Genomic DNA, 23955 nt, shown 5'->3' on the forward strand with positions numbered 1-23955 from the left:
GTACATATGGTCATCCAATTTGTCCATCACCATTTGTTGAAATTGCTGTCTTTTCTCCAGTCAACATTATTAGCACATTTGTCTAATATCAAGTGCCTGTAGTTATTTGACCTAAGTTCTGAGTCTTCAGTTCTGTTCCATTGGTCTGTGTTTCTGTTCTTATGTCAGTATTATGCTGTTTTTTGTTAATATGGCTTTGCAATAAAGCTTGAGATTGGGTATGGTGATATGATACCTCCATAAGTATTTTTTTTTTTTTCAGGATATGTTTGGGTATCTGAGGCCTGCTCCCATTCCATATGCATTTTAAAATCATTTTTTCTATCTCTGTGAAGAAAGATGCTGGTATTTCTATTGGTATTACATTAACTCCCCCCTCCCCCTCTCTCTCTCTCTCTCTCTCTCTCTCTGTGTGTGTGTGTGTGTGTGTGTGTGTGTGTGTGTGTGTGTGTGTTGTAGAATCACCATTGCCACAATATTAATTGTACCTATCTAGGAGCATGGGAGGTCTTTCCATTTCCTTAAGTCCTCATTGATTTCTTTCTTGAGTTTTTTTTTTTTTTTAATCTTTTCATTATATAGTTCTTTCACATCCTTGGTTAGTGTTATTCCATGGTATTTCATTTTTTTGTTGTTGTTGCTATTGAAAATGGGACAGTCTCACTGATTTTTTTCTCTGTATGTTTGTCTTTTGCATGTAGAAAGGCTATTGACTTTTGTGCATTGATTTTTGTATCCCACCACTTTCCTGAAGGAATTAATCACTTTTAGAACTTTTGAGATGGAGACTTTCGGGTCACTTATGTATAGGATCATGTCATCTGGAAATAGGGTTAACTTGACTTCTTCCTTGCCAAGTTTGCCCTTTTATTTCTTTCTCCTGTCTTATTGCTTGAGCTAGTAGTTCTAGTAGTATGTTGAAGAGCAGTGGTGAGAGTGGCCACCCCTTTCTTATTCCCATTTTCAATGGGAATTCCTTGATTTTTCCCCATTAAGTATTATTTGGGTTTTGGGTGTTTTATATATAGCCTTTATTGTTTTGAGATATAACCCCCACATGCCTATTTTTGCATCTTAAGTTCATTAGGGATATATGCCTATAGTTTTCTTTGCTTGTTGCATATATGTCTGATTAGCTTCAGAAAATGAATTTGGGAGGATTTCCTGGTTTCCAATTACACAAACCAGTTTGAGAAAAATTGGTCTCATTTCTTCAATGAAGATTTGATAGAATTTAGTGGAGAAGCTATCCTGACGTGGGCTTTTCTTTTGTGGGGGTGAGCGGGATTAATTGCATTTTCAATCTCCATGGATGTGCTAGGCTTGTGTAGGAGATTAATCTGCTCTGAGTTTAGTTTTGGTTGGTGGTGTGTGTCTAGGAATTCATCCATTTCTTCATGATTATTTAATTTTGTTGAGTACAGATTTTGGAAATATGCCCTGATGATTCTTCCAATTCATTCATGTATGTTGTGACCTGTCCTTTTTCATTTCTGATTTTGTCAAATTGAGACATTCTATTTTTTTTTTTTTTTTGCTTGATCAAATTGGCAAGGGGTTTATCAATCTTTTTTATGTTTTCAAAGAACCAGGTCTTTATATAATTGAGCTTTTAATTGTTTTTGTAATTTCCAGTTCAGTAATTTCTGTTCTGATCTTGATTATTTCTTTCCATCTGGAGTTCTTAGGGTGGGAGTCTTCTTGTTTATCCAGTGCCTTTAGGTGGTTGGTTAGGTTATTAATTTGAGATCTCTCTGTCTTTGTTATGAAGGCATTTAGTGCTATGAATTTCCCCCTTAGGGCTGTTTTCATTTGTGTTACACAAGTTTTCATAGGTTGTATTTTCTTTATCATTTAATTACAATTTCTGTTTTCATTTCTTCCATAATCCATTCATTGTTGTTGTTTTGTCTCCAGTAGCTGGTGGAGTTCTTGGGTGTGTCTCTTGTTGATGTCTAGCTTTAAAGCATTGTGTTCTGATACGATGCAAGAAGTTACTTCAGTTTTCCCGAATTTATAGAGGCATGCTTTATGGCCTATTATATGGTCTATTTTTGAGGAGGTACCATGGACTACTGAGAAGAATGTGTACTCTGTAGAGTTGGGGTGGAAAATTGTTTAGGTGTCCTGTAGGTCTAGTTCATCTATGGTGTTGTTGAGTTCTGTTATTTCCCTGTTGATTTTGTGCTTGGGTGATCTGTCCATTGATGATAGTGAAATATTAAAGTCTCTGACTATGGTGGTGTTGGTGTTTATTTCTGTTGTGTTGTCAAGTAGGTTTTGTTTATAAACTGGTGAACCTGTGTTTGGCACATACAGATTTATGATTGTGATTTTCTCATGTTGGATCATTCCCTTGGTGGGTAAGAAGTGGCCTTCTTTGTCCTTTTTGATTACTTTTGGTTTGAAGTCTATTTATCATATATTAATATAGCAACACATACATTTGTTTTTTATTTCCATTTGCTTGGAATATAATTTTCTATCCTTTCACCCTGAGGAGGTGTCTATCTTTAATGGTAAGGTGGGTTTCTTGAAGACAGCAGACAGAAGGGCCCATTTTTTTTGATCCATCTTGATAATGTGTGTCTTTTGAGATTAGAGAATGATAAACTTCTGACAGGGTGAAGGGCACAAAGGTAAAAGTAACCATAAGGCAAAATAATTACAAAAAGCAGATGTAGTACAATATTTCATAATAGTTTCTGAAAACACTATCAGCTAACAGAGACCATATGATACACAAGGAGGGGAGGGTGTCAGAGAATAGCCAAGGCCACAGGCTTAGACAAAAAGCCTTTTAATAGACTGCTGAATAGACTGGATATACTGTTTGAGCTGAGAACCTGCTTTGATGGTGACAGACAGGTAATGACAGGCCTGGAGACCTCATTGGCCCAGCTCAGGACCTGCTTGGAATGCATGAACACAGTGTTTTGGTGGCCTCATTGGCTCCTTTCTGAAACTGTTTGTAGTTACACGATTGCTGAACGAGGTCCAGTAGTTCTTGGTGAGGTGGGCATCTGCGAGGGGATAGACCTTGGGATGAACATTAGCATCTGTCTTGGCTTCAGTCACTGGCCTTGCCACCACACCATCATAAACTACTTCCAGAAGAAGCAGAAGTCTGTGCTTGACTTCTTAACCATGAAAAAAAAAAATAGAATAGTTGTACCTATATCACATTCTTAGGATGAGCCAATGAATTGATACACATACTTGTGGCTAGTTGTTCATGATTATATTATATTGGTATTGTTCTTTTTCTCACTTTCTTTGTTCAACTAGAAACTCAGGGAATGAAATTGAATAATATTTAGGAACATATATTCAGATTTGTGCCCATTTTGAACTCAGCATAGCATAATGTTCACAAATATTAGTTTCCTTAATGTGGAGTTTATAGAAATGGAAACTGTAGCAGAGAGCAGTTATATGACCTGCGTGAAATGATACAGTTTTCCCATGCAGGCTGGCTTCTGAGGTTGTGCTTTTATCTATTTCCCATAGGCTATCTCTGAAAGGCTCCAGGAAAGTATACTGGATAATTGGGAATAGCCATATTGTATAGGATATAGGCATAATGTCATTTATAAGCAGGTAACTGGGGACATGGAGAAATAATCTGATACTCTGCCCATAACAGAAATATTGTAGACAAAACACATAATTAAGAAGTGACTATATAGTTAGCATGGTAATGGTGAGGAAAGAATCATGGGGGAAGGGTTGGAGCTCTTTGGGTCATGTCCTCTTGAGAATCTGCTAATAGATTTTTCACTATAGCTTTGTGAAGCACACAATTGCAATGAAAATTCAACATTTTATAAACCCATTACTTACTTGGTAAATTGCCATACTTTATTTTCTTTTGTAATCATAGTGATTTCAGAAAGTGTGGAGTTATTTGCTTTGTATTCTATGTGTTTGTGTGTGATAAGCAAACATTAAAGTATTTTACCTTTCAAGATGTTTGTTCTTTGCTTTTTGACTTTCAGAAAATATAATGCTGGGGCTGGAGAGGTGGCTTAGTGATTAACCGCTTGCCTGTGAAGTCTAAGAACCCTGGTTCGAGGCTCGATTCCCCAGGACCCAAGTTAGCAAGATGCAGAAGGGGGCACACACGTCTGGAGTTCATTAGCAGTGGCCTGAGGCCCTGGCATGCCCATTCTCTCTCTCTCTCTCTCTCTCTCTCTCTCTCTACCTCTTTCTCTCTCTTTCATTCTCAAATAAATAAATAAAAATGAACAAAAAGCTATTTTTTTAAAAGAAAACATAATGCTGGAATATTCTTTATTTATTTTTTCTATTTATCAGGGTAGGGTCTCACTGTAGCTTGGGCTGACCTGGATTTTACTATGGAGTCTCAGGCTGGCCTCGAACTCACAGCGATCCTCCTACCTCTGCCTCCTGAGTGCTGGGATTAAAGGCGTGTGCCACCACGCCCAGCTAGCTGGAATATTCTTGATGGTAATTCAACTTGGTATCTCAAGTTTCTGAACACATAAATCAATAATGACAGTGAGGATTTTTTTTTTGCATTTTTCTTCCTCTGTTGCTTGAGTAATTGGGGGTTGGAGGCTTTATGGTTAAGTCTCTAGAGTCATTTCAGTGTTTGTTCATAAATACTTATTGTTTGCATAACTCTTATCTGGCATGAGAAAAGTATTTTCCTTAAGAGAAAAATAATAGCCATATCTCCAAAATGCACTTTAGAGGCTTTTGTCAAGAACCAGCTCTAAGATTCTGTCTGCTTCTAGGACACACCTTTGCCTGTCTCTTGGGTTCAAATGAAAACCTTTGGGACATTTAGAGTCCCATGCTGAGGGAGTGCAGAAGATGGTAGGTCACTGATTAGTAGCTGTTTTGTTTATCATTTGGTGCAGGAGTAGTAATTTATTCCCCCTTGAATGTGTAGGGAGTCAGGAGAGCAGATACCTATGAGGAATTGCTCTAGTAATACTCACATGCTGTTTAGGATTTTGTTACGTCAACACACAGAAGCAATATTTTAACTTTATAAACTTAGTGACATAACTCAAATTTTTCTTCCGTAAATCACAATACACACACACACACACACACACACGTGTGTGTGTGTGTGTGTGTATGCACATATAGTTCATTCTCCTTGTATTTTCATTTTCATGAGATAAAATACCCCACCCGGAGCACCATCGGAAAGAAAGAGTTTATCACAAATGAGGGTAGAGCCCATCAGCACAGGGAAGGCATGGCAGGAGTGGGAAGCCAGCCTTGTAGTATCAGGTCAGCCATGAGAAGTTGAGAGGGAGTGATGGATGCTGTGTGCTCAGCTCCTAGCCCACAGGTTCCTTCCGCACCCAGGCAGGGTGGGTCCTTCCACCTCAACTCATCTAATCTAGAAGAATCTTTCACAGGCAATACCAGAGATTTGTTTCCATGATGATTGTATATCCTGTCAAGTTAAATCAAAGCTTAGTGGTCACATTTATTTCTTTAACTTTTTAAATGCTTACTATACTTCTGACTATTGAAGTCTCTGTAGTGAAAGCACATATGATGTCTATTTAAGGTGAATATCATAAATGTCATTATTACTGACCAGTTTCGAAGAAGCACAGTAGAATTTTAGAGGTTTCTGTATTTTCTTACATTAGGCTTATAATGGAAATTTGATTTTAGTTTTATAGTTACATAAGGAACAGAACATGAGAATTTTCTTTTAGTACTTAATAAATGAGTACACCGTGCATATGTGATAGAGCAATAGCAAATTGAGGAATTTTTGAGTTTTCTTGTATGTGTGGTGAGGAGCACATGCAGTTGGAGATCAGTAGACAGCCTCACTGTGCTTCACCTTCTGAGATGGCCTCTCTTGCTGCCACACCATGAGCTTCAGATGCAGTATCTGGCTGCATGTGGGTGCTGGGGAATTGAAATCAGGCCAGCAGGCTTTCAGTGCAAGCACCTTTTCCATTGAGCTATCTGTCTAACCCTTTGAGTGAACATGTTTGAGGAAGAGAATCTGGCCCATTGGAATATCACTATGAAATTGTCCATTCTCCTATATGAAGGATTTAAAAATGAATCTTTGATATCAAGCCATAATTGACACATTTATTTGAAGGACAAAGAGAACAAATGTAAAGAAATTTGAGAAAATCTTATAGGCTTTACGCATTGTACTATTCCAGTTATTAAATTTGTCGATGTATGACAGTGATGAACTGGGTAAGTTCTGAGGAGCAGAGATATGGGACCTTTTGCATGCCTTTAAATTGTTCTTATGAGTAAGCCGGAATAGAAGTAGCCCAGAGACCCAGAATGTGAAAAGGTTCAGTCACTAGAGCAAAGATTGTGAGCATTACTCACAAGGACATGCCCCTGGGCATGCAACCTGCTGGAAAGCCTCCTGGGACAAGGGCAGGCCTAGGCAGGGAGGAGGGAACAACAGGAACCCCTGGGGCTTGAACTCAGCCCCAAACTATGGAGGGTGCAGCTGAGGCAGAATGTTTCAATCTGTGCTTCACTGAGCTGAGCAGATACAAGGATCTTTATGGTGGTATTACTATATTTAAAATAACTGTCCTTTATCTCGAAAGTGCTGAGGTTGTAACATCCATAAACTGTACTAGAGCCAATATTGTCATCAGTTGGGGAATGGACTGCAGTTTGTTCAAGACCCTTTCAAAGAGGAACATTTATTCATTATTCTGATGCTTCTACATGTTTTAATCACAGAGGATAGAGACAGTGGGGAGGAATGTGAGCAGACAATGTGCAGGTATCTAGGGTTGAGTGATGAATGTGAGTGTTGTGTGTGGGCATAGACAGAATCTTTTCATATCATTTCATAAGGAGGCAACATTACATTCTGCAGGTTTGTTTTTATTTCAAACATTTCTAAACTTTATGTTTAGTAAGTATTTATTAAACATTTCTAAATTTCATTTTATTGAATATTTTAACTAGATAGTTCAGCTTCAATATAGGTAAAATCTTGGCTCATGAATAGACGATTTCTGGATGGTAAAAGTGGGGTTTAGATTAAAGATTTAGATTATCTCATTTCTTTTTTTAATATTTTATTTTTATTTGTTTGACAGAGAAAGAGGAGGCAGGGAGGGGGAAAGAGAGAGAGAGAGAATGGGTGCACAAGGGCCTCCATCCATTATAGACAAACTCCAGACACGTGCACCCCCTTATGTATCTGGCTAATGTGGGTCCTGGGGAATAGAACCTGGGTCCTTTGACTTTGCAGGCAAATGTCTTAACCTCTAATCCATCCCTCCAGCCTGGTTGTCTCATTTCTAATTAGTAATTATCATGCTTAAAGGGACTTTTTTTTTTAAATAAATTCAGCTTACCTTAAAGAATCTTTCCTTGCTTATGTCTTAATTTTAATGTCCTTCTCTTACATATTTGTGTACAGATAAAGATAAAGTATACAAGGCTAAAAAAGATGATTTGAATAAATAAAAATAAAAGTTGTCTCTTTTTAAATTCATCCAAGTGAGGAGACTGTGTCATTACTCTCACTTTGCCATTCTGAAAATTATTATAAACACCATTGGCTTAAATATTACTATATTCATTTCTCTTAGTACTTAATGTCTATTATAGTTGCCTACTTCCTGATATTAATGAATATGTATTTTAAAATTAAACCACTGTGGTGTAGGCTCATAGTGCAGGCTGCTTTTTAATTAACACATTTAACATTTTAAGAATTTAATTGGACTTAGATTTCTTTGTTTCATTCTTTCAACAAAATGTATTCATTTGCATGCATGCATGCAGCATGAATTGGTACATGCATGTATGTAGTGGCATGCTAGGGGTTCCTGTAAATGCAAATGATTACTAGAGGCATGTGCCACTTAAAAATTATTAAGAATTTTAATTCAAGAACATATTATAATTTTATAGTACTTCTTTTGTGTCTCCCCTACCCATTTCTATTCTATCAAGTACCTTCTTCTTCCCAACAAGTCCCTCTTCTGCTTTGATGCCACTTTCTTTTGCACCTGGAAGTAAAAATGTTGATGGGCTCAGAATTGTGGAGCTTTTGTTGGGGTTGCAGTTACTGTGAGGTCATAAATGTTTCAGTCAATTCATGTTCAGATGACAGTACCCCAAAGTATGCCTTCCCATCCTATGGCTTTTTTGTTTCTTTCTGCTCCTCCTGCAAATTGTTCCCTAAACCTTGGAGAGGTGTGGTAGAGATATGTGTTTCAATGTTGAGCTCTCAACAGCCTACCTAGTCCAATTGGGTAACCAAGGGCATTGGCAATAGCCTTTATCATTTGGGGCCTCATGGACCTTCTTGACCAATAACTCACTTGAATTCAGCTTATATGGTGGCTTGTTAATTGAATCCAGATTCCCAGGCTTTGCAAGTCAGCACCTTTAGCCACTGATCCATCTTCCCAGACCCTGGTTTAAATTCTTAACACATTTAATATTTCATCAGACAGTTTAGTATAATCTAAATAAGCAATGACATAGCTCAAGATCAGTAAATATATTTTTACTTTTCTTTTGTGATGGTTATGTCCAACTTGTCATTCACTGGACTTCTGTGTCTAACTTTGGTTCTTCAACAATAAAATCAGTGCTAAGTAAGTTTTTCAGCAGTGCTAAGTTATTAAATTCTTAAAACTTTCATGAAATAATCTTTCATGTTGAGTCATTATTATATAGTTAATTATGTAAGCCATTTGTAATTATAATGAAATGAACCACCCATAATATCAAATATGCCTAGTTTTATGAGACAACATCCTAAGACTGCATATAAGAAATGGACTGTCACCTGTTACTGTTTCCTTGAGTCTTCAGACACAAATTTGCATAATGGAAACAACATAAGAAAAAATTGTACATATGGACACTAAGGACTAGCCATAAACCAATAAGCATATTTAAATGAAACTTATTTTGAAATTGATATGATACAAAAGTTATTTTGTACTGTTCAGTTACTCATTTTTCTGTAACTAGTAATCTCTGTGGCTGGCATAATGATTTTTTTTTCTGTTAATGTCCAATTTTTAAAAGTTACCTCTTGTTTAGCATACAGAGAAACTGGTTTCATTTTCACACATATATATCACTATCCTTTTTTTCTCTTCCCTGCCTTCCCATTCCCTGCTGTTCTCCTTTCTTCCTCCAAGCAGTTCCCCATCTGTTTTCAGTACATGTTTATTAAATTGCTTGTAACATATTTTAGAGTGAGGATCACAATGTACTGTGTATGCCATATATTCAGTAAGGCACAGAAAAAAAAAAAGAATATTGCTTATTTCAGTAAGTACGTTGAGTACCACAGGGTCCTTTATTAACACTTTTGCGATGCTGCATAAAATACATTGTGGTATATGTGCATGCCAATAGTTGGAAAGACCAGAGGAGGTTTTCTGCTTGCTAGTGAAGTGATTGAGGTGCATACTGTGTCTGTAACTGAACATATTATAAGGCTCAGAGCCTGTGCGATAGTACTTAGAGGAGGTGGGTTTGGAAGTCCTTGAGGCCATCACAGTAATAGAGAATTACCTCTCTCCCTCTCTCTCTCTCTCTCTCCTCCTCAAATAAATAAATAAATAAAATATATTTAAAGGGGGGGGGTGCTGAAGAGATGGCTTAGTGGTTAAGGCATTTGCCTACAAAGCCAAGAATCCTGGTTCCACTCCCCATAGCCCACATAAGCCAGATGCACAAGGGGCCATAGGTATCTGGAGTTTGTTTGCAGTGGCTAGAGACCCTAGTGTACTCATTCTCTCCCCCCCTTCTCTCTCTCAAATAAACATATATATGTATATGTATGTATACACACAGGTTTTTCAAGGTAGGGTCTCAATCTGGTCCAGGCTGACCTGAAATTAACTCTTGTCATCTCAGGGTGTCCTCAAACTCATGGCAATCCTTCTACCTCTGCCTCCCGAGTGCTGGGATTAAAGGCGTGCACCACCACGCCTGGCAATAAAATATATTTTTAAAAAAGAAAATTAGCAGTAAATTGATAAATCTGAGCTTTTAGATATGAAAATAACCTTTTATAAAATATCTTGGGACTGGAGAAATGGCTAAGCTGTTTGAAGGTACTTGATTACAAAGCCTGATGTACTTGGTTTCATTTTTCAGAACCCACATCAAGCCAGATGCACAAAGTGTCACATGTATCTGGAGTTTACTGGTGGTAGGCCCCAGCGTGCCCATACTGTCTCTCTGTCACACACGTACTTTCCTTCTGTCTCTCCTTTTCTGCTTCTCTGCTTGCAAATAAATGATAAATTTAAAAAATCTTAATATGATTTACAAGGTTTCTGTTTGCAAGATTGGCATGCATATTTTGATATGACAGACATTAATAACTATAAAAGATAAGTGCTGAGTGTCTGTCTGAATAGCCAAAGTAGAAGATTCCTACAGTTCTAAGAGGCTCGTTCTCTGTCCCAGCTTTTTGGATTTCTTTACATGTGTATCCCCTTATGACAGAACCTCATTATCTGGAGTCATTTAAAAAAGTTAGATAAACATTGCACACTTTGAATAAGACAAATATGAACTTAGACATAACCTTGGAGTACTGTTTTTATTGACTGTACATTGTCCTCTAGTTTTTTTTTTTCCAGCTGCCTACAATAAAATTAATATTGTACCTCAGCCTTTCAGGATCTAAGTCTGCTTATGTTTGTTCATAAGAGGTACTGGTGATTAATTGATTAATTGATACTGTTTTGTCTACCACAGCAAGGAGCTACAAGTCAATATACAATTTCAGGACAAATCAGAATGGAGCAAAGTTATTGAACTTATTAAGGTATAGGTACAGATAGTGTATGCTCTATAATTAAAAACAGTTGACATGGGGAAGAGAGAGAGGGTGAGAATATGAATATATGCATTTAAGGAAAGGATATTTGTATGTACCCTAAAACACATGGGTGTGGGCTCCTCTAGAGTATTACTCATAACTGTCTTTTTAGCAATAGCTATGTCTGTAATATTTTGGAATTTGAGCTTGTATTTCTCAAAGGATGTAGTTTGCAACTAAGTTTAAACATTATGCAAAATTTAAAAACTGAGTACAAATATGTATGAGCTTGTTACTTATTTTTCTTAAATAATTTCTTTTTGCCAATACAATTGTAAGATTGTTTATGAGGTTCATTACTCAGGTTTGGGATGAGGGAGGGAAGAGTGCTAATAGATTTAACTCAAAGGTCTCAAGTATTCTGCCCTGATTAAGTTCAGTTCATTTGCTGTTTGTAACAACATCTTTTGCTGAGATTATTCACTAAGGTTTAAGTTTGATGCTCCAGCAAGGGTGAAGGCAACTCAGAGGCTTGGATGAAAGTTTCTTTCCTGTCCCATGGCCCCTCCCATTTTTCTATCTTGTCTTGATTTGATTTGAATAGTGCTCTGTGACACTTACAGATGTCCACAGGGGAGTACATGGAGTGCCAAACTAAAGAGATGAAGCCAGAGTGTGTTTTAAGTTGTGTCTGACATGTGATAGCCCCAGGCTGTTTTCTTAACATGTGTTGACAGAAATACTTCTGACAGCCCTTGTCCAGTGCAGCCATATGAAATATGGGACAGGGGCTATTCCTGCGCACTCTCATTACAGAGAGGGTCAAACCAAACATGTCTGGACTTGCAGCAACATTTCTTCTGCTGTGTTTGATCTGGTGATAGGGAGCCTGTTTGGGAGAAGATTAAAGGGATTGGCATTTTCTCTTCTTTCACTTACAATACAGACAAGTGAATCTCAGCCTAGACTTTACTATAGTCTGGGATTCTTTCTGTGTTTGTAAGTGTGCGGGCACATGTGGGTGTGCATGTGCATGGGTACATGCATCTGTGTCTATGTGGAGGCCACAAATCAATGTTGGGTATCCTACTCAATCACTGTCCATCTTCCTTATGGAGACTGACCCTGGAGTTCACTAATTTTCCTACTCTAGCCAGCCGACTTGCCCGAGAGATCTTCTCAAGTTTGTGATTACAGGTGTGTGCTACCACAGGAAGAGACCTGGAATTTTCTAAGGAATGGGTCCATCTATATAGTCAGTTGGACCAGAACTTGGTCACTCTAGTTGCAGGTTCTTTTTACTTGGGATGTATTTATTACTGGTGTAGAACTGACAACACCACTGTTGCACCACAGAGATGCCACTACTTGACACACGTGACTAAATTTAATACAGAAAACTGGTAGTATTTTTCCATGTCAGATATCTGAGCTCTGGTGGAATTTGCAAATAAAAAAATGGCAAGGGACCATGATCATGGTCTATTGAATTATTTGCTTTGAAACCAGTTTGTTAGGAGTCAGTGAAGGACTTACAAATCCCACATTTTAGCTAATATATGGGTTGTTGTTTTTTTAATGTATTTGAGAAAAAAGTGACATTCAGTAGAGATTGTGTAGTAGAGGAAACGTAGTGTTTCCATCTGCTTTGGGGATGCCTCCAAATTAATGCTAACATTATATTTTGTACTTAGAGACTTCAGAGGAAAGTCGTTTTGAAAGGAGCTGGCTCAAATCTCAGGAGCTGTTTCTAAATTTTTAGTAGCATACAGAACCTTCTTCTTTCTGGACCTGTATCAGTGAAAGTTCCTTGTTACAACACTCAGAGCAAAGGAAGGAAGGGGGGCAATCTAATGTTGTTATATTAAGCACAAAACACTTTCACAATGACTTAATGGAAAAAAATGTTTTCCAAGCACATTGGGTCCTATGGTCCAAATGGATTTTGTTCAATATTTGACATAGGTCTGCATGTAGGGCTGTAGGTGAACAGAGAAAACAAATAAATGTGACCTTTGTAAGGCTGGTATTTTCTTTGTGAAGCCAAAAGGTACACAAATAGACAGATATTGGTCCACTCTTACTTTTGTCCCTGAAATTGCTCTCTGGATGTCAGCGTCTCTCCTCCATACTTGGCATTGCTGCTGCTCACCTTGGCCCCCTGCAGGTCTTACCATCTGTCTACTTGATGGGGGGCCAGGTCTCACCAGGGTCTGTGTCAGCAGTGGGAAATAGTGCTCTCCCATTGGCCATTTCTCCCCTTTCTCTCTCCCGTTTATTTGAAAACAGCTCCAACACCTCAGAGCAGGTGGCTTTACTTTAACCAGTTCCCTTAGTGTTAGCAATTACTGGAAGGTAAAATCAGCATGAAGGGTAGAGCATCTGTTACTGCTGGGATCTTGCTTGGTCTTGGAGACAGTAGAGGACTGGAGAAGATCTCCTTCCCAAGAGGCTCCTTTGCGTGACTTTTGGTGCCTCAAATGCTTAGACTATCTCAGGTTGAGTCCTTTGATCTTCCTTAAGTGGAAGGAGGCCACCAACTACATTCCCGACAGAAGCCCACTGCTTTTATCTTTCTGTTCTGTCCTCCAGTGGTTTTTTTTAATATTAATTTTTTTGATTAGTTTTCTATTCAGCAAATACAGGCAGTTTGGTAACATTATTAGGCTCACCCATGACCTACCCCTCCCCATTGGCCCCTCCTTGTTGAGGTATATGGGTCATGCCTTGTGGAGCTAGCACACAGTTATTGGTACAATAAATGTCTCTGCATATCCTGATCTAACATGTGACTCTGACATTCTTTCCGCCCCCTCTTCCACAAAATTTCTCTGAGCCATGTTGGCTTCATTTTTGGTCTGCTTCAGTGATAAGGTGTTGGGGGCCTCTGAAGCTCTGGCTCTCTGATTTGATAGGAGTTGATTTTTCTCTGTGTTGGTCTCCTTCCCCCTTGTGCTGGTATCTGGTTCATCAGGAAAAGAGCACCCTTGCTTGTTTCGCTAATTTTCCTTAGTTTCTGCCGGGGCCCTTTTGAGGTATGATGGGGTGTCTGTTTTCCTTAGGATCTGCATCTACCTGAAAAAGAGAAGTAGATTCTCCAACAGAGAGTAAATTAGTTCCAGAACAAATGAAATAACCCTTACTTTTTAAAATAGAGAGTTTAATAGGTGTAGGCCCTCTTGTAGCCCATGATTGATGGTAGCTTGATATTGGAGAGAGGGTTTATGTTTGGATATGATTCTGACTGGTTTTCCAGCTCCAGCTATGGGTCCCGTACCACCGAGTAGATCAGTTAGCCAAATCAAGAGCAGTTGGTTCCCCACCGTGGCTGTGTGCCACTATTGCACTTGTGTGGGCATCACATCAGGTTATTTGTTGCTAAGTAGGTTAGACAATGAGTTGCTTGGACAGATATTGGTCATTTCCCCCAGTTGCCCATGTAGCACCTTCTGGCACTAGACATGCTGACTGTATGGGGACTGGCTCTCTCCTGGCTTCCAGCCATGCCATTCCATTTTACATGTCAGCTGCATATGGTGTCTTCAGCAATAGGGTCTTACCACTAACCTTTGGTGGGTCATCAAGTACTCTGACAGAAATCTGTCATTCTTTTAGGAAACCTTGTAGGTTTCTCTGATCAAAAGCTCATTGTGGATGATAGCCCCATGTTGGTGCTGGGAGTCACAGGTCAGTGCCCACTAGGAAAATGAGAAAGAATATAACTAATATACAAGAGTTAGGGAGGAGAGAGAGAGAGGGAGAGGGAGGTAGGGAAGTTGTAGAAGGTTTAGGTTAGATTGGTCCTACCCTGTCCAGTGTCTTGTGGTTCTGGTGTTTCCTATAAGGGCCTGGTGAGGGTTCAACCATTTGGTCTGCCTTTTAGGAAGTAGAATTTTATGGTACCATTGCTGTTTGGTCTAAATTAGTGTTTCCCGCCCCTTCTATGCCTTCCCCTCCCTCCCCATCCATCCTAGTGTCTAGTCCATGAGATGCTTTCTGGGAATGTAAGGTATCTTGGGTAAATTCAGGTTAGGTGCTGCAGATGAATGAGACTGTGTGGCAGTTTCTTCACAGAGATAGAAAAATTGATCTCAAAGTTCATATGGAAAGGCAGAAGGCCTCGCATATCCAAATATATCCTCAGCAAAAGAAATACCTTTGGTGGCATCACCATATCTGATCTAAAGCTATATTACAAAGCCATAGTAATAAAATCAGCATGGTATTGGCATAGAAACAGGAATATAGACCAATGGAATAGACTTGAGGACCCGGACTTTGGGTCAAGCAACTATAGCTACTTGATATTCAACAAAGGCTCGAACAATACAGGCTGGAAAAAAAGACAGTATCTTCAACAAATGGTGCTGGACAAACTGGATAACCACATGCAGGGAACTGAAACTTGATTCACACATTTCAGCATGCAGTACACTCAAATCCAAATGGATCAAAGACCTCAACATAAGACCAGAAACTGAAATATTACTGGAAGAAAATTTAGGAAGTACTTTCCATGATATAGGAATGGAAAAAGACTTCCTGAACAAAACCCCAGTAGCTCACGATCTTAAACAGTCACTCAATCAATGGGATCACATGAGGCTGAAGAGTTTCTTTACAGACAAGCATACAATAAGCAAATCCAGTAGATTACCCACAGAGTGGGAGAAAATATTTGTGGGTTATTCAACTGATCAAGGCCTAATCCCTAGAATCTACAAAGAGCTCAAAAATCTAAACAATAAGAAGTCACACACCCCACTTACAAAATGGGGCACAGAGCTGAACAGGCAGTTCACAGAGGAAGAAACACAAATGGCAAACACACACTTAAGAAAATGTACATTATCCCTAATCATCAGAGAAATGCAAATTAAAACAAATATGAGATTCCACCTTACCCCAATAAGGATAGCCAACATCAAAAAATCAAATGAAAATAAATGCTGGTGAGGATGTGGAGAAGCAGGAACACTCATCCACTGTTGGTGGGAATGTAGGATGGTACAACCACTTTGGAAAGTAAATTGGAGACTCCTGAAAAAGCTGACTATAGAGTTACCAACAGACCCAGTTATTCCCTTACTGGGCATCTTCCCTAAAACCTTCAAACCACAGGCCAGAGAGATTTGCTCAAGCATGTTTGTAGCGGCTCAATTCGTAATAGCTAAGAGCTGGACTCAATCCAGATGTCCATCACTAGAAGAATGGATAACTAAGATGTGGTATATCTACACAGTGGAATTCTTCTACACAGTAGTAAGAAAAAATGACACAAAGAAATTTGAGGAAAAACGGGTGAACCTGGAACAGATCATCCTCCAATGCTTTTAACTGACATCCTCACACATCTACTTAAACTTTAACAGTTGCTTAACTTGCACCGTGGAAAATCAGCCTTTTACTTTAAATCAGCTCTTGCCCTTGCCCTTCCCTCAAGTTATTTCTTCAGAGTATCTCCTTCTGCACCCCTCCCTGACCTGTAGTTTGACTGTAGTTTGAGAGATTTTGTATATGAATCTCAAAATATAAAGTTTCTGGTTAAAAAAAAAAATGTGGCCTTTGAAGTATCTCCATGTTTCCTTAACTAAACAATTACCTAGGCAAGTAGTACAGGGAAGGTAAAGAAACAAAGGACTCCCATGTTTGATGACATACTTGGCTCCATTCCCCTTTCCCTGTGTAAAACTTGAGTTATGCTGTGCATTGCCATTATATATTTTCCTTTATGGGGCATGCCTCCATTTGTTTCCCCTAGAAAATAGACTCTATCATAAGAAAATAGTTCCTCTATGAGAAATACCTCCAAGTACTTGTTAAATTTTAGTTATGAAGTATGGTTTACTAATTGCTTTTTAATAATGAAGCACTGCCTTAAGTACTTTCTGAGAAGCAGTGTAGTATAATTGTTAACACAAGTATTCTGGCATCAGACTCCCTGGGTTTAAAATGAGTGAGTCCATACATAAATCAGTAGGTAATTGTCTTGTGTGAGTCCTTAATACATATGAGCCTCCAGTTTCACCCCTGTGCAATGTTATGGGCACTAAATGTGTTTATACATAAACACATGTACATATGTCTTACTCATCTTACAGCTTTCCTATTGTGTCTCCTTTTATTGCCAAAGCAATGTCTACCATAAATAAGTGCTATATATCTGTTAGGTGCTACTATTATTATTTATTCTAGCTATAACACACTACCAATAGACATAATCTGTACTTAATACGTAAAGTAACTGAAGCCAAAAGAGGTTATTTGCTTGTCCAAGGTAATGGAATTGCTGGATATCAAAGTTTGCATCCTGGTTCCTCTGACCACAAAGACTTCTGTTAGCCACTGAACCTATCATTGCCACTTCATTGCAGCAGCATTGTAAAATAGATGTGGTTGGGTTGTTAGCAATACTATGGTTGCATCCATAGGTAAAAGCATTATATGTTTCTTGATTTTTAAATTACAGTTGCATTCAGAGAACAAGTCTACTCTGCTAGTTTGTATGAAATTTCCTGGCCAGTGTTTACCATGAATCTTGCTTCTCTGAGAGAGACTTTTTGAGGAAGTGAGAGGGTCACGGTTTTTTCCTTAACTCCCAGTGCTGCTCAGAGAAGAGCCCTCCTGTGGTGCGTTCTTATACATATGGCAAGGGCGAGTTAGATGGAACTGTATTGATGCTCATTGCCAGGTGATGCTACTAGACTCGAGTTGTTTAGTGTGATGGTTTGAATTAGTTGTTGCCTATAAAGTCATGTGTCCTGAATGCTTGATCCCAAGGTGATGGCAGTTTGAGAACTGGAACCCTTTTGGAGGTGTATGGTTGGGGGTGGGATTGTGGGTGTTACAGCTTCCTCTTGCCAGTGTTTGGCCCATATTCCTGATGTTGGACCAGAGGTGATGTCCAACTTCTACTCATACCATGTTTTCCCCTGCCATCATGGAGCTTCTCCTTGAGTCTGTAAGCCAAAATAAACCTTTTCCTCCCATATCTTGCTTTTGGTCGGGTGCTTTGTGCCAATAATGCAAAGCTAACTGCAATGGCTAGTGAATGAACTCTTGAGTGAAATAGAAAAATAATTAGCTTTGAAACATTTTGCAGCTATTTATAAGAAACCCATGTTACTGTCACTAACCATGGTGGATCATTGGATGTCTTGGCACCTTATAGAAGTTTTGTGAATATGCTCTACTAGAATGAGTGACTGCATGTGACAGGAACTACATGAGACATTTTCACTGTAAGAATGTGTGAGGTGGGGGAAAGAAGGTATGGCTGGTTGTTTGAACAATAAATATCATTTTCCTAATCATCTGTGCCTCTGACATTGTGGTATGCTCTCACTCTTTAGAGTGACCCTTTAGAATAAGTACACACTATCAAATGCAACTCTTATCTCCTTGTTTGGTCCTTTTACAATCAAATTATTGTTCTTTCCTTAAACAATTAACTGAGAGATGAACTTGCGTTTGAAAAACAAACTTAAGTCAGTTTGTCCTTTCCCAGTGTTTTTATCCCCAAGAAGAAGCCTGCTTTGTGGCTGAGGGCCATTGTTGACATGGCAGCTCATGGCTTGGTGCTTGGGAACTGCCTTCTGTTATGAAACTGATTATTCCCTGACAGAAAGCCATCTCCTTACACAGACTAAGCTCAGATGCAAAGTAAATATATTACAGAATAAATGACTATAAATTACTTTCTGCAATGCCTAATTATATCTGGAATCAAAACAGGAAGGTAGTCTTTGATTCTTTATAGCCTCTTACTATAATTTAATGGGGGGGTTAAAATACATCATTGGAGGGTTAGTGATCCTTTGGTAGTTATAATCAAATCTCTTGTGGAGCATTAGTTCATGTCAGTTTGACTTTTTCTCTTTCAGCTGTTCCATTTCCTCCAAGTCACCGACTTACTGCCAAGGAAGTGTTTGATAATGATGGGAAACCTCGTGTGGATATTTTAAAAGCACATCTCATGAAGGAGGGCAGGCTGGAAGAGAGTGTGGCATTGAGAATAATAACAGAGGGTGCTTCAATTCTTCGACAGGAAAAAAACTTGTTGGATATCGATGCGCCAGTCACAGGTAAGCCTCAGACATACAGACCACTCATTTGTGCCCGCACCGCTGTACATCACATCAAATCAAAGGTCCTACCTGCCAGTGGGTCTTCAAATACCTTATGTACCATCCTTTTTTGTTGTTGTTGTTTATAACTGCTGGGTAAAAGACTAGACAATATTATATATTATTGTACATTAAAGGACTAAGGATATTATCTGGCTATTAGAATATTTTGATTTTAATGTATTGTCTACAAAATTGCTATGCTCTTACTAGTGACGTCTAGCATGGAAGATTGTGCAGATGGTTCCATGTAATCGCTTCATGATGCTTGTCCATAGGACTAGCACAGAGCATTCACTGGGGAGGATTAGACTAAGTTTCCTGTGCCTTCTCCCGTAGTTGCAGAACAGGTTCAAAGCAGTAGTGCTCATTGTGAGATTCCAGGCTGAGTGAGGCTTCACTCACCAGGACCTGAAAATGTGTGACAGTTTAACTTCTCAGGCCTCACCCTACAGCTTCTGAGTTGGATTCTCTGGGGTGAATCCACAACCTGGGGATGAATGGTGCTTCTGATACTGTTAGTGTGAGAAGTCTGTAAGGTGAGGGAGAAGGCCAGCTTCATCTCTTTTCTATCTCTCCCAAGGGTTTACTTTATAAAATGTTTCTGTTCTTAAACCGGTTGTGGTGTACACACCTTTAATCCCAGCATTTGGGAGGCAGAGGTAGGAGGATCACCATGAGTTTGTGTCCAGCCTGAGACTACATAGTGAATTCCAGGTTAGCCTGATCTAGAGTGAGACCCTGCCTTGAACCCCCCCCCCCAAAAAAAAAATTCTGTTCTTATTTCTTAGGGACTGATATATATCTTGTGGAAGTAGTCTAAACTTAGGTCATAAAAACCAAATCTAAGTAGAAAACATAGCATCTAATACCTAGAGAATTTTAATCTACCCTTTATGGAGTTTGCTGAGCTTGTAGGATTTTTTTTTCTTCTAGAGTATTAAAAAATGTTTATATTCTATTGAACTCCAACATAGGCTGTTTTTCTTTGTGAAAGGAATGGGGGCATTAAGTGTATCTCATACATAAGAGTAGTGCTTTTTCTCAGTGTTTTGCCACACTTAGCATTTGTGTACTTTGTTCCTCAAGTACATATTTGAATGTGACTGCTGTGAGTGCAATAGGCTGTCTTGAATATCTGACTACCTCTTTGTTGAGTGAAAAGTCCTTAAGTATTCCTTGTCCAAATGAATTGACATTATTTTGCAACTTACTTTTGGCTAACAGTTCTTTTCATATTTTTAATTAAGTTAGTGGCAGGCAGCAGGAAGAATTTGCTCCACTGGTAGTAAGGCTGTGTTGAATAATTCTATATGACCCCCCCGCCACGCATATCTAAATATTAGTCAAGAACCAAAGCAATGAAATTAAAAGTTGATTGTAATTTCTCCTATATATTAATGATAAATGTAAGTACTATATACTATCTTTATCATTAAGTATATTTGATTTTGATAAGAACAAAATGTATGGAATTTTGTTAGGTTTATTTTTCTGTATTTCACATGATAGTGTGTGGCTTCCAATGAAGGTTTCATGTTAAATTAAATAATGAGCCCAGTAGGTGTTAATAGAAGTGATAATTACAGCTAAAATGAAATATGTAAAGTAGGTATTTAGGATAATCTGTTGTCTAGAGTGGCTTAGTCATCTCTTCTGTTTCATTAGGCTATCCTAATAGAAAACACAAGGAAGATTCTAGAAGAATCCGACCCTAAGTTTTTATCCCTGAGCCTTTAAACCTTTCTGTAGACTATAAACCAATCACTGCTGATGTCACTAAGAACATACCTGGCTCTTCTACAAATGACAAGTTGCAGGATACAGATATGGGGGTACTTTCCAAGTCAGGACTTAGTTATCTATAACTTTCAATGGGGAGATAAAAACTTTTAAGATATTTTAAAAGTAGTTAGACATGAAAGCATATGCAGACTAGAAATATAACATGAAATGTAACATCAACAGGAAAAAAACCACAACTTTTTCTTAGTAGAGTGTTTGTATTTTATAATGAAGGCATCAAGGTTCTTAGGAAACCTCTAGAAAATTCCATTTCTGGGACCTATACTCCATTTTTTAAAAGATTATTTATTTATTTATTTGAGAGTGACAGAGAGAGAAAAAGGCATATAGAGAGCGAGGGAATGGGAGCATCAAGGCTTTCAGCCACTGCAAATGAACTCCAGACACATGCGCCCCCTTGTGCATCTGGCTAACGTGGGTCCTGGGGAATCGAGCCTCGAATCGGGGTCCTTAGACTTCACAGGCGAGCACTTAACCGCTATGCCATTTTTCCAGCCCCTATACTCCATTTTTTTTCTGGGTTTACAAGGTTAATACTAGTGGCAAAGAGAATGGATGAGAAAATATTGATTTTAACATTTGGATAAAGGGGAGAAGACATTTTTATGTTTAACCCACGAGAAAGCCAATGTCCTTGTTCAGTCTGCTACAATAATATATACCCTCAACCAAGTAGCCGTTAAACACCAGAAATCTATTTCTAACAAGAGTGCCTGGGAAGTTCAAGATCAAGGTTCTGGCAGATTTACTATTTTCTGCTGAGGTTTCATAGATGTCTTTATATTGGGGAGGGGAAATGATCTTTCTAGGTTCATAAAAAGGATGGACATTCCATTTGCTAGGACTCTACTGTCTTGATTTAGTCAGCTCCCAATATCACTATCTCATATAGGGGATTAAATTTCAGCATAAGAATTTTGGGGAGACATAACTTTCTGACCAAAACAGCTAAACTGCAGGATCTATCCCAACCCACTGTTTTCTGAGCAACAGTCGAAACATGAGGACTGCTGGATGGAATGGGGGGACAGGGCACACTGATCAAGAAAGTATTTTGAAATCAAAGTTACATGCCTACAATCTGAAATCTAGAATGCTTCCAAATCAGAAACTGAAAAATAAGTACCCCATCACAAGTTTCAGACTTCCTGTGCTTATATTAATCATAATCAGCTAATAAAGTCTCTGCAAACACTCTAAAATTATAAATACACTGTTCCCAAGCATTTTAGGTGAGGGATACTCACATAGCCTGTACTTCTGAGAATTTGTCCAGTAAGTTTTATGCATTTATATCATGAGAGATTTCATTTTATTTGGACAGCTGAGTCAACCAGGTCTTTTTTTTTTTTTTTTTCCTAAACTTAGAATTTACTGTTTGGCTAATCAAATCGGTGAAGTTATAGTTTTATTTAATCTCTACTTGAAGATTTTCATGATGAAAAATCTTTATGATTCTGGATTCCATACTTGAAGGAGCATCTATGAAAAACTTCAGAGAAGGAAGAAGACGGAGGAAAAAAAAAAGAGAGAGTAACAGAGCAAGTATGAGGATAATAATATAGTTATACAGAGAACCCTAAAAGAAGGGAGAAAACCCCAAAGACAAATAGAACTTTACTTTAGGGACATCAAATCCTGAAGCTTGACCTTACAGCACCTTTTTTTGTTTGTTTGTTTTTTGAGGTAGGTCTTGCTTTAGCTCAGGCTGACCTGGAATTCACTAGTTCCGGAATGGCCTCAAACTCATGTCCTCCTACCTCGACCTTCTGAGTATTGGGATTACAAGTATGTGCTACCATGCCAGGCTAGCACTTTTTTTTTTTTTTTCCTTAATGTGTCGTATGAGATAGTTTCTCATCTGGGGTATGTCAGATTACTAAAAGTGAAGTACCTATGGGTTGAAATGTGAACTATTAGAAACAATACTGATTTGGGGGGCATTTTCATGTGTGTGATTCTGATTACATAGCTAAGCTCTCATTCAAATGGCAAATACATTATAAATTCATACAAAACCACTCCCCAAGTTTCCATCTTTTCTACTTTTTGTTAATGATATTTTAAATATTTTTTTGTGTGTTCAAAAGTTTAGGGAAGAGTTATGTTAACATCTGCCATGATTTGCTTATAGTGCTTACATAAGATAAACCAAGCATTTGATGGGCAAGCCCTGAATGAGTACATTAGTATGGATCTCCACAACCCATGTAAAAGCTGGACACCATAGCTTGAGTGTCTGTAGTCCTTGTGTCCTAGGGTGAGATGGGTGGTGGACAGGAGGCATGCCTTGAAGCCTGTGGATCAGCGAGGCTGGCAAGGGCAGAGGTAAACAATCATAACCACAAGAGATCTTGCCACAAACAAGGTGGCACAGGCTTGTGCTTGTTTTGAATTTTGTCCCTTCAGTTTTGTGCATTTTAATTTGGAGAAAACAAAGGGTCAGTAAGTTGCCTGATTGAAAGCCAGGTCACTGCCTTGTTCTGAAGGGGGTGAGTGTCCTCTAGGAGTAGGACAGTGGACACAGGGAAGCCAGCCAGCCATCTTCAGGGGGTCCCCAGTCAGAACATGGAGGACCCGAAGCAAGCTCTCCTCTATTCCCTAAGCTAGCTTGCCTGACTGAAATGGCAGCTCCCATCCGGTATCCTTATTTATTTATTAATTGTTTTTGAGGTAGTGTCTCACTCTAGCTCAGGCTGACCTGGAATTCAGTATGGAGTTTCAGGGTAGCCTTGAACTCCTGGTGATCCTTCTACCTCTGCCTCCCGAGTGCTGGGGTTAAAGGCATGCGTCACCACACCCAGCTTTGGCATGCTTATTTTGAAGAGAATATTTACTAGTCAGAGGTATCTTATAAAGAGATATCCTTTTTCTCTTTGATATTCTTTTGAAAATTGTGCAGTACTTCATCTTTGTTCCTTTGCCAGCATACAAATGAAAAAAATAAAAAGGTAGCTAGATGTTATTTGCTTTGGTGACTCATTTTGGTAATTTAACTTAACAAACATTTATTGAGTGTTTACTCAGGATAGGTGTTCTGAGGTATGAACTTATGAATAAAACCTGCTTGCTGCCTTCCAAGTGCTCAGTCTAACAGGGAAAGCTGAAACATATATTTGTCCAAAGATAAATATATCAATCAAAAATCAAACCACTGATTAACTTGAAGGATATGGCCTACATTTACAAGTTCACAAATTCAAATTAAAAGTAGCCAACTAACTA

At 38.6% G+C, this 23955-nt stretch overlaps 1 protein-coding gene and 1 pseudogene across 3 annotated transcripts in view; one reads left to right on the top strand and one right to left on the bottom strand.

Annotated features, from left to right (window-relative positions):
- The window catches only part of Ppp3ca (protein phosphatase 3 catalytic subunit alpha), a 328874-nt gene that overhangs the window by 147605 nt on the left and 157314 nt on the right, over positions 1–23955 (top strand). For all 3 annotated transcript variants that reach the window (XM_045143003.1, XM_004662982.2, XM_004662983.3), the window contains exon 2: positions 18682–18882. In XM_045143003.1, coding sequence (XP_044998938.1) covers positions 18682–18882 — 201 coding nt within the window. The remainder of the gene's footprint in view (positions 1–18681; positions 18883–23955) is intronic.
- Positions 2785–8300, bottom strand: LOC123458554 (annotated as a pseudogene).

Source organism: Jaculus jaculus, chromosome 2 (assembly GCF_020740685.1).
Source record: "Jaculus jaculus isolate mJacJac1 chromosome 2, mJacJac1.mat.Y.cur, whole genome shotgun sequence".
NCBI classification, from domain to species: Eukaryota; Metazoa; Chordata; class Mammalia; order Rodentia; family Dipodidae; genus Jaculus; species Jaculus jaculus.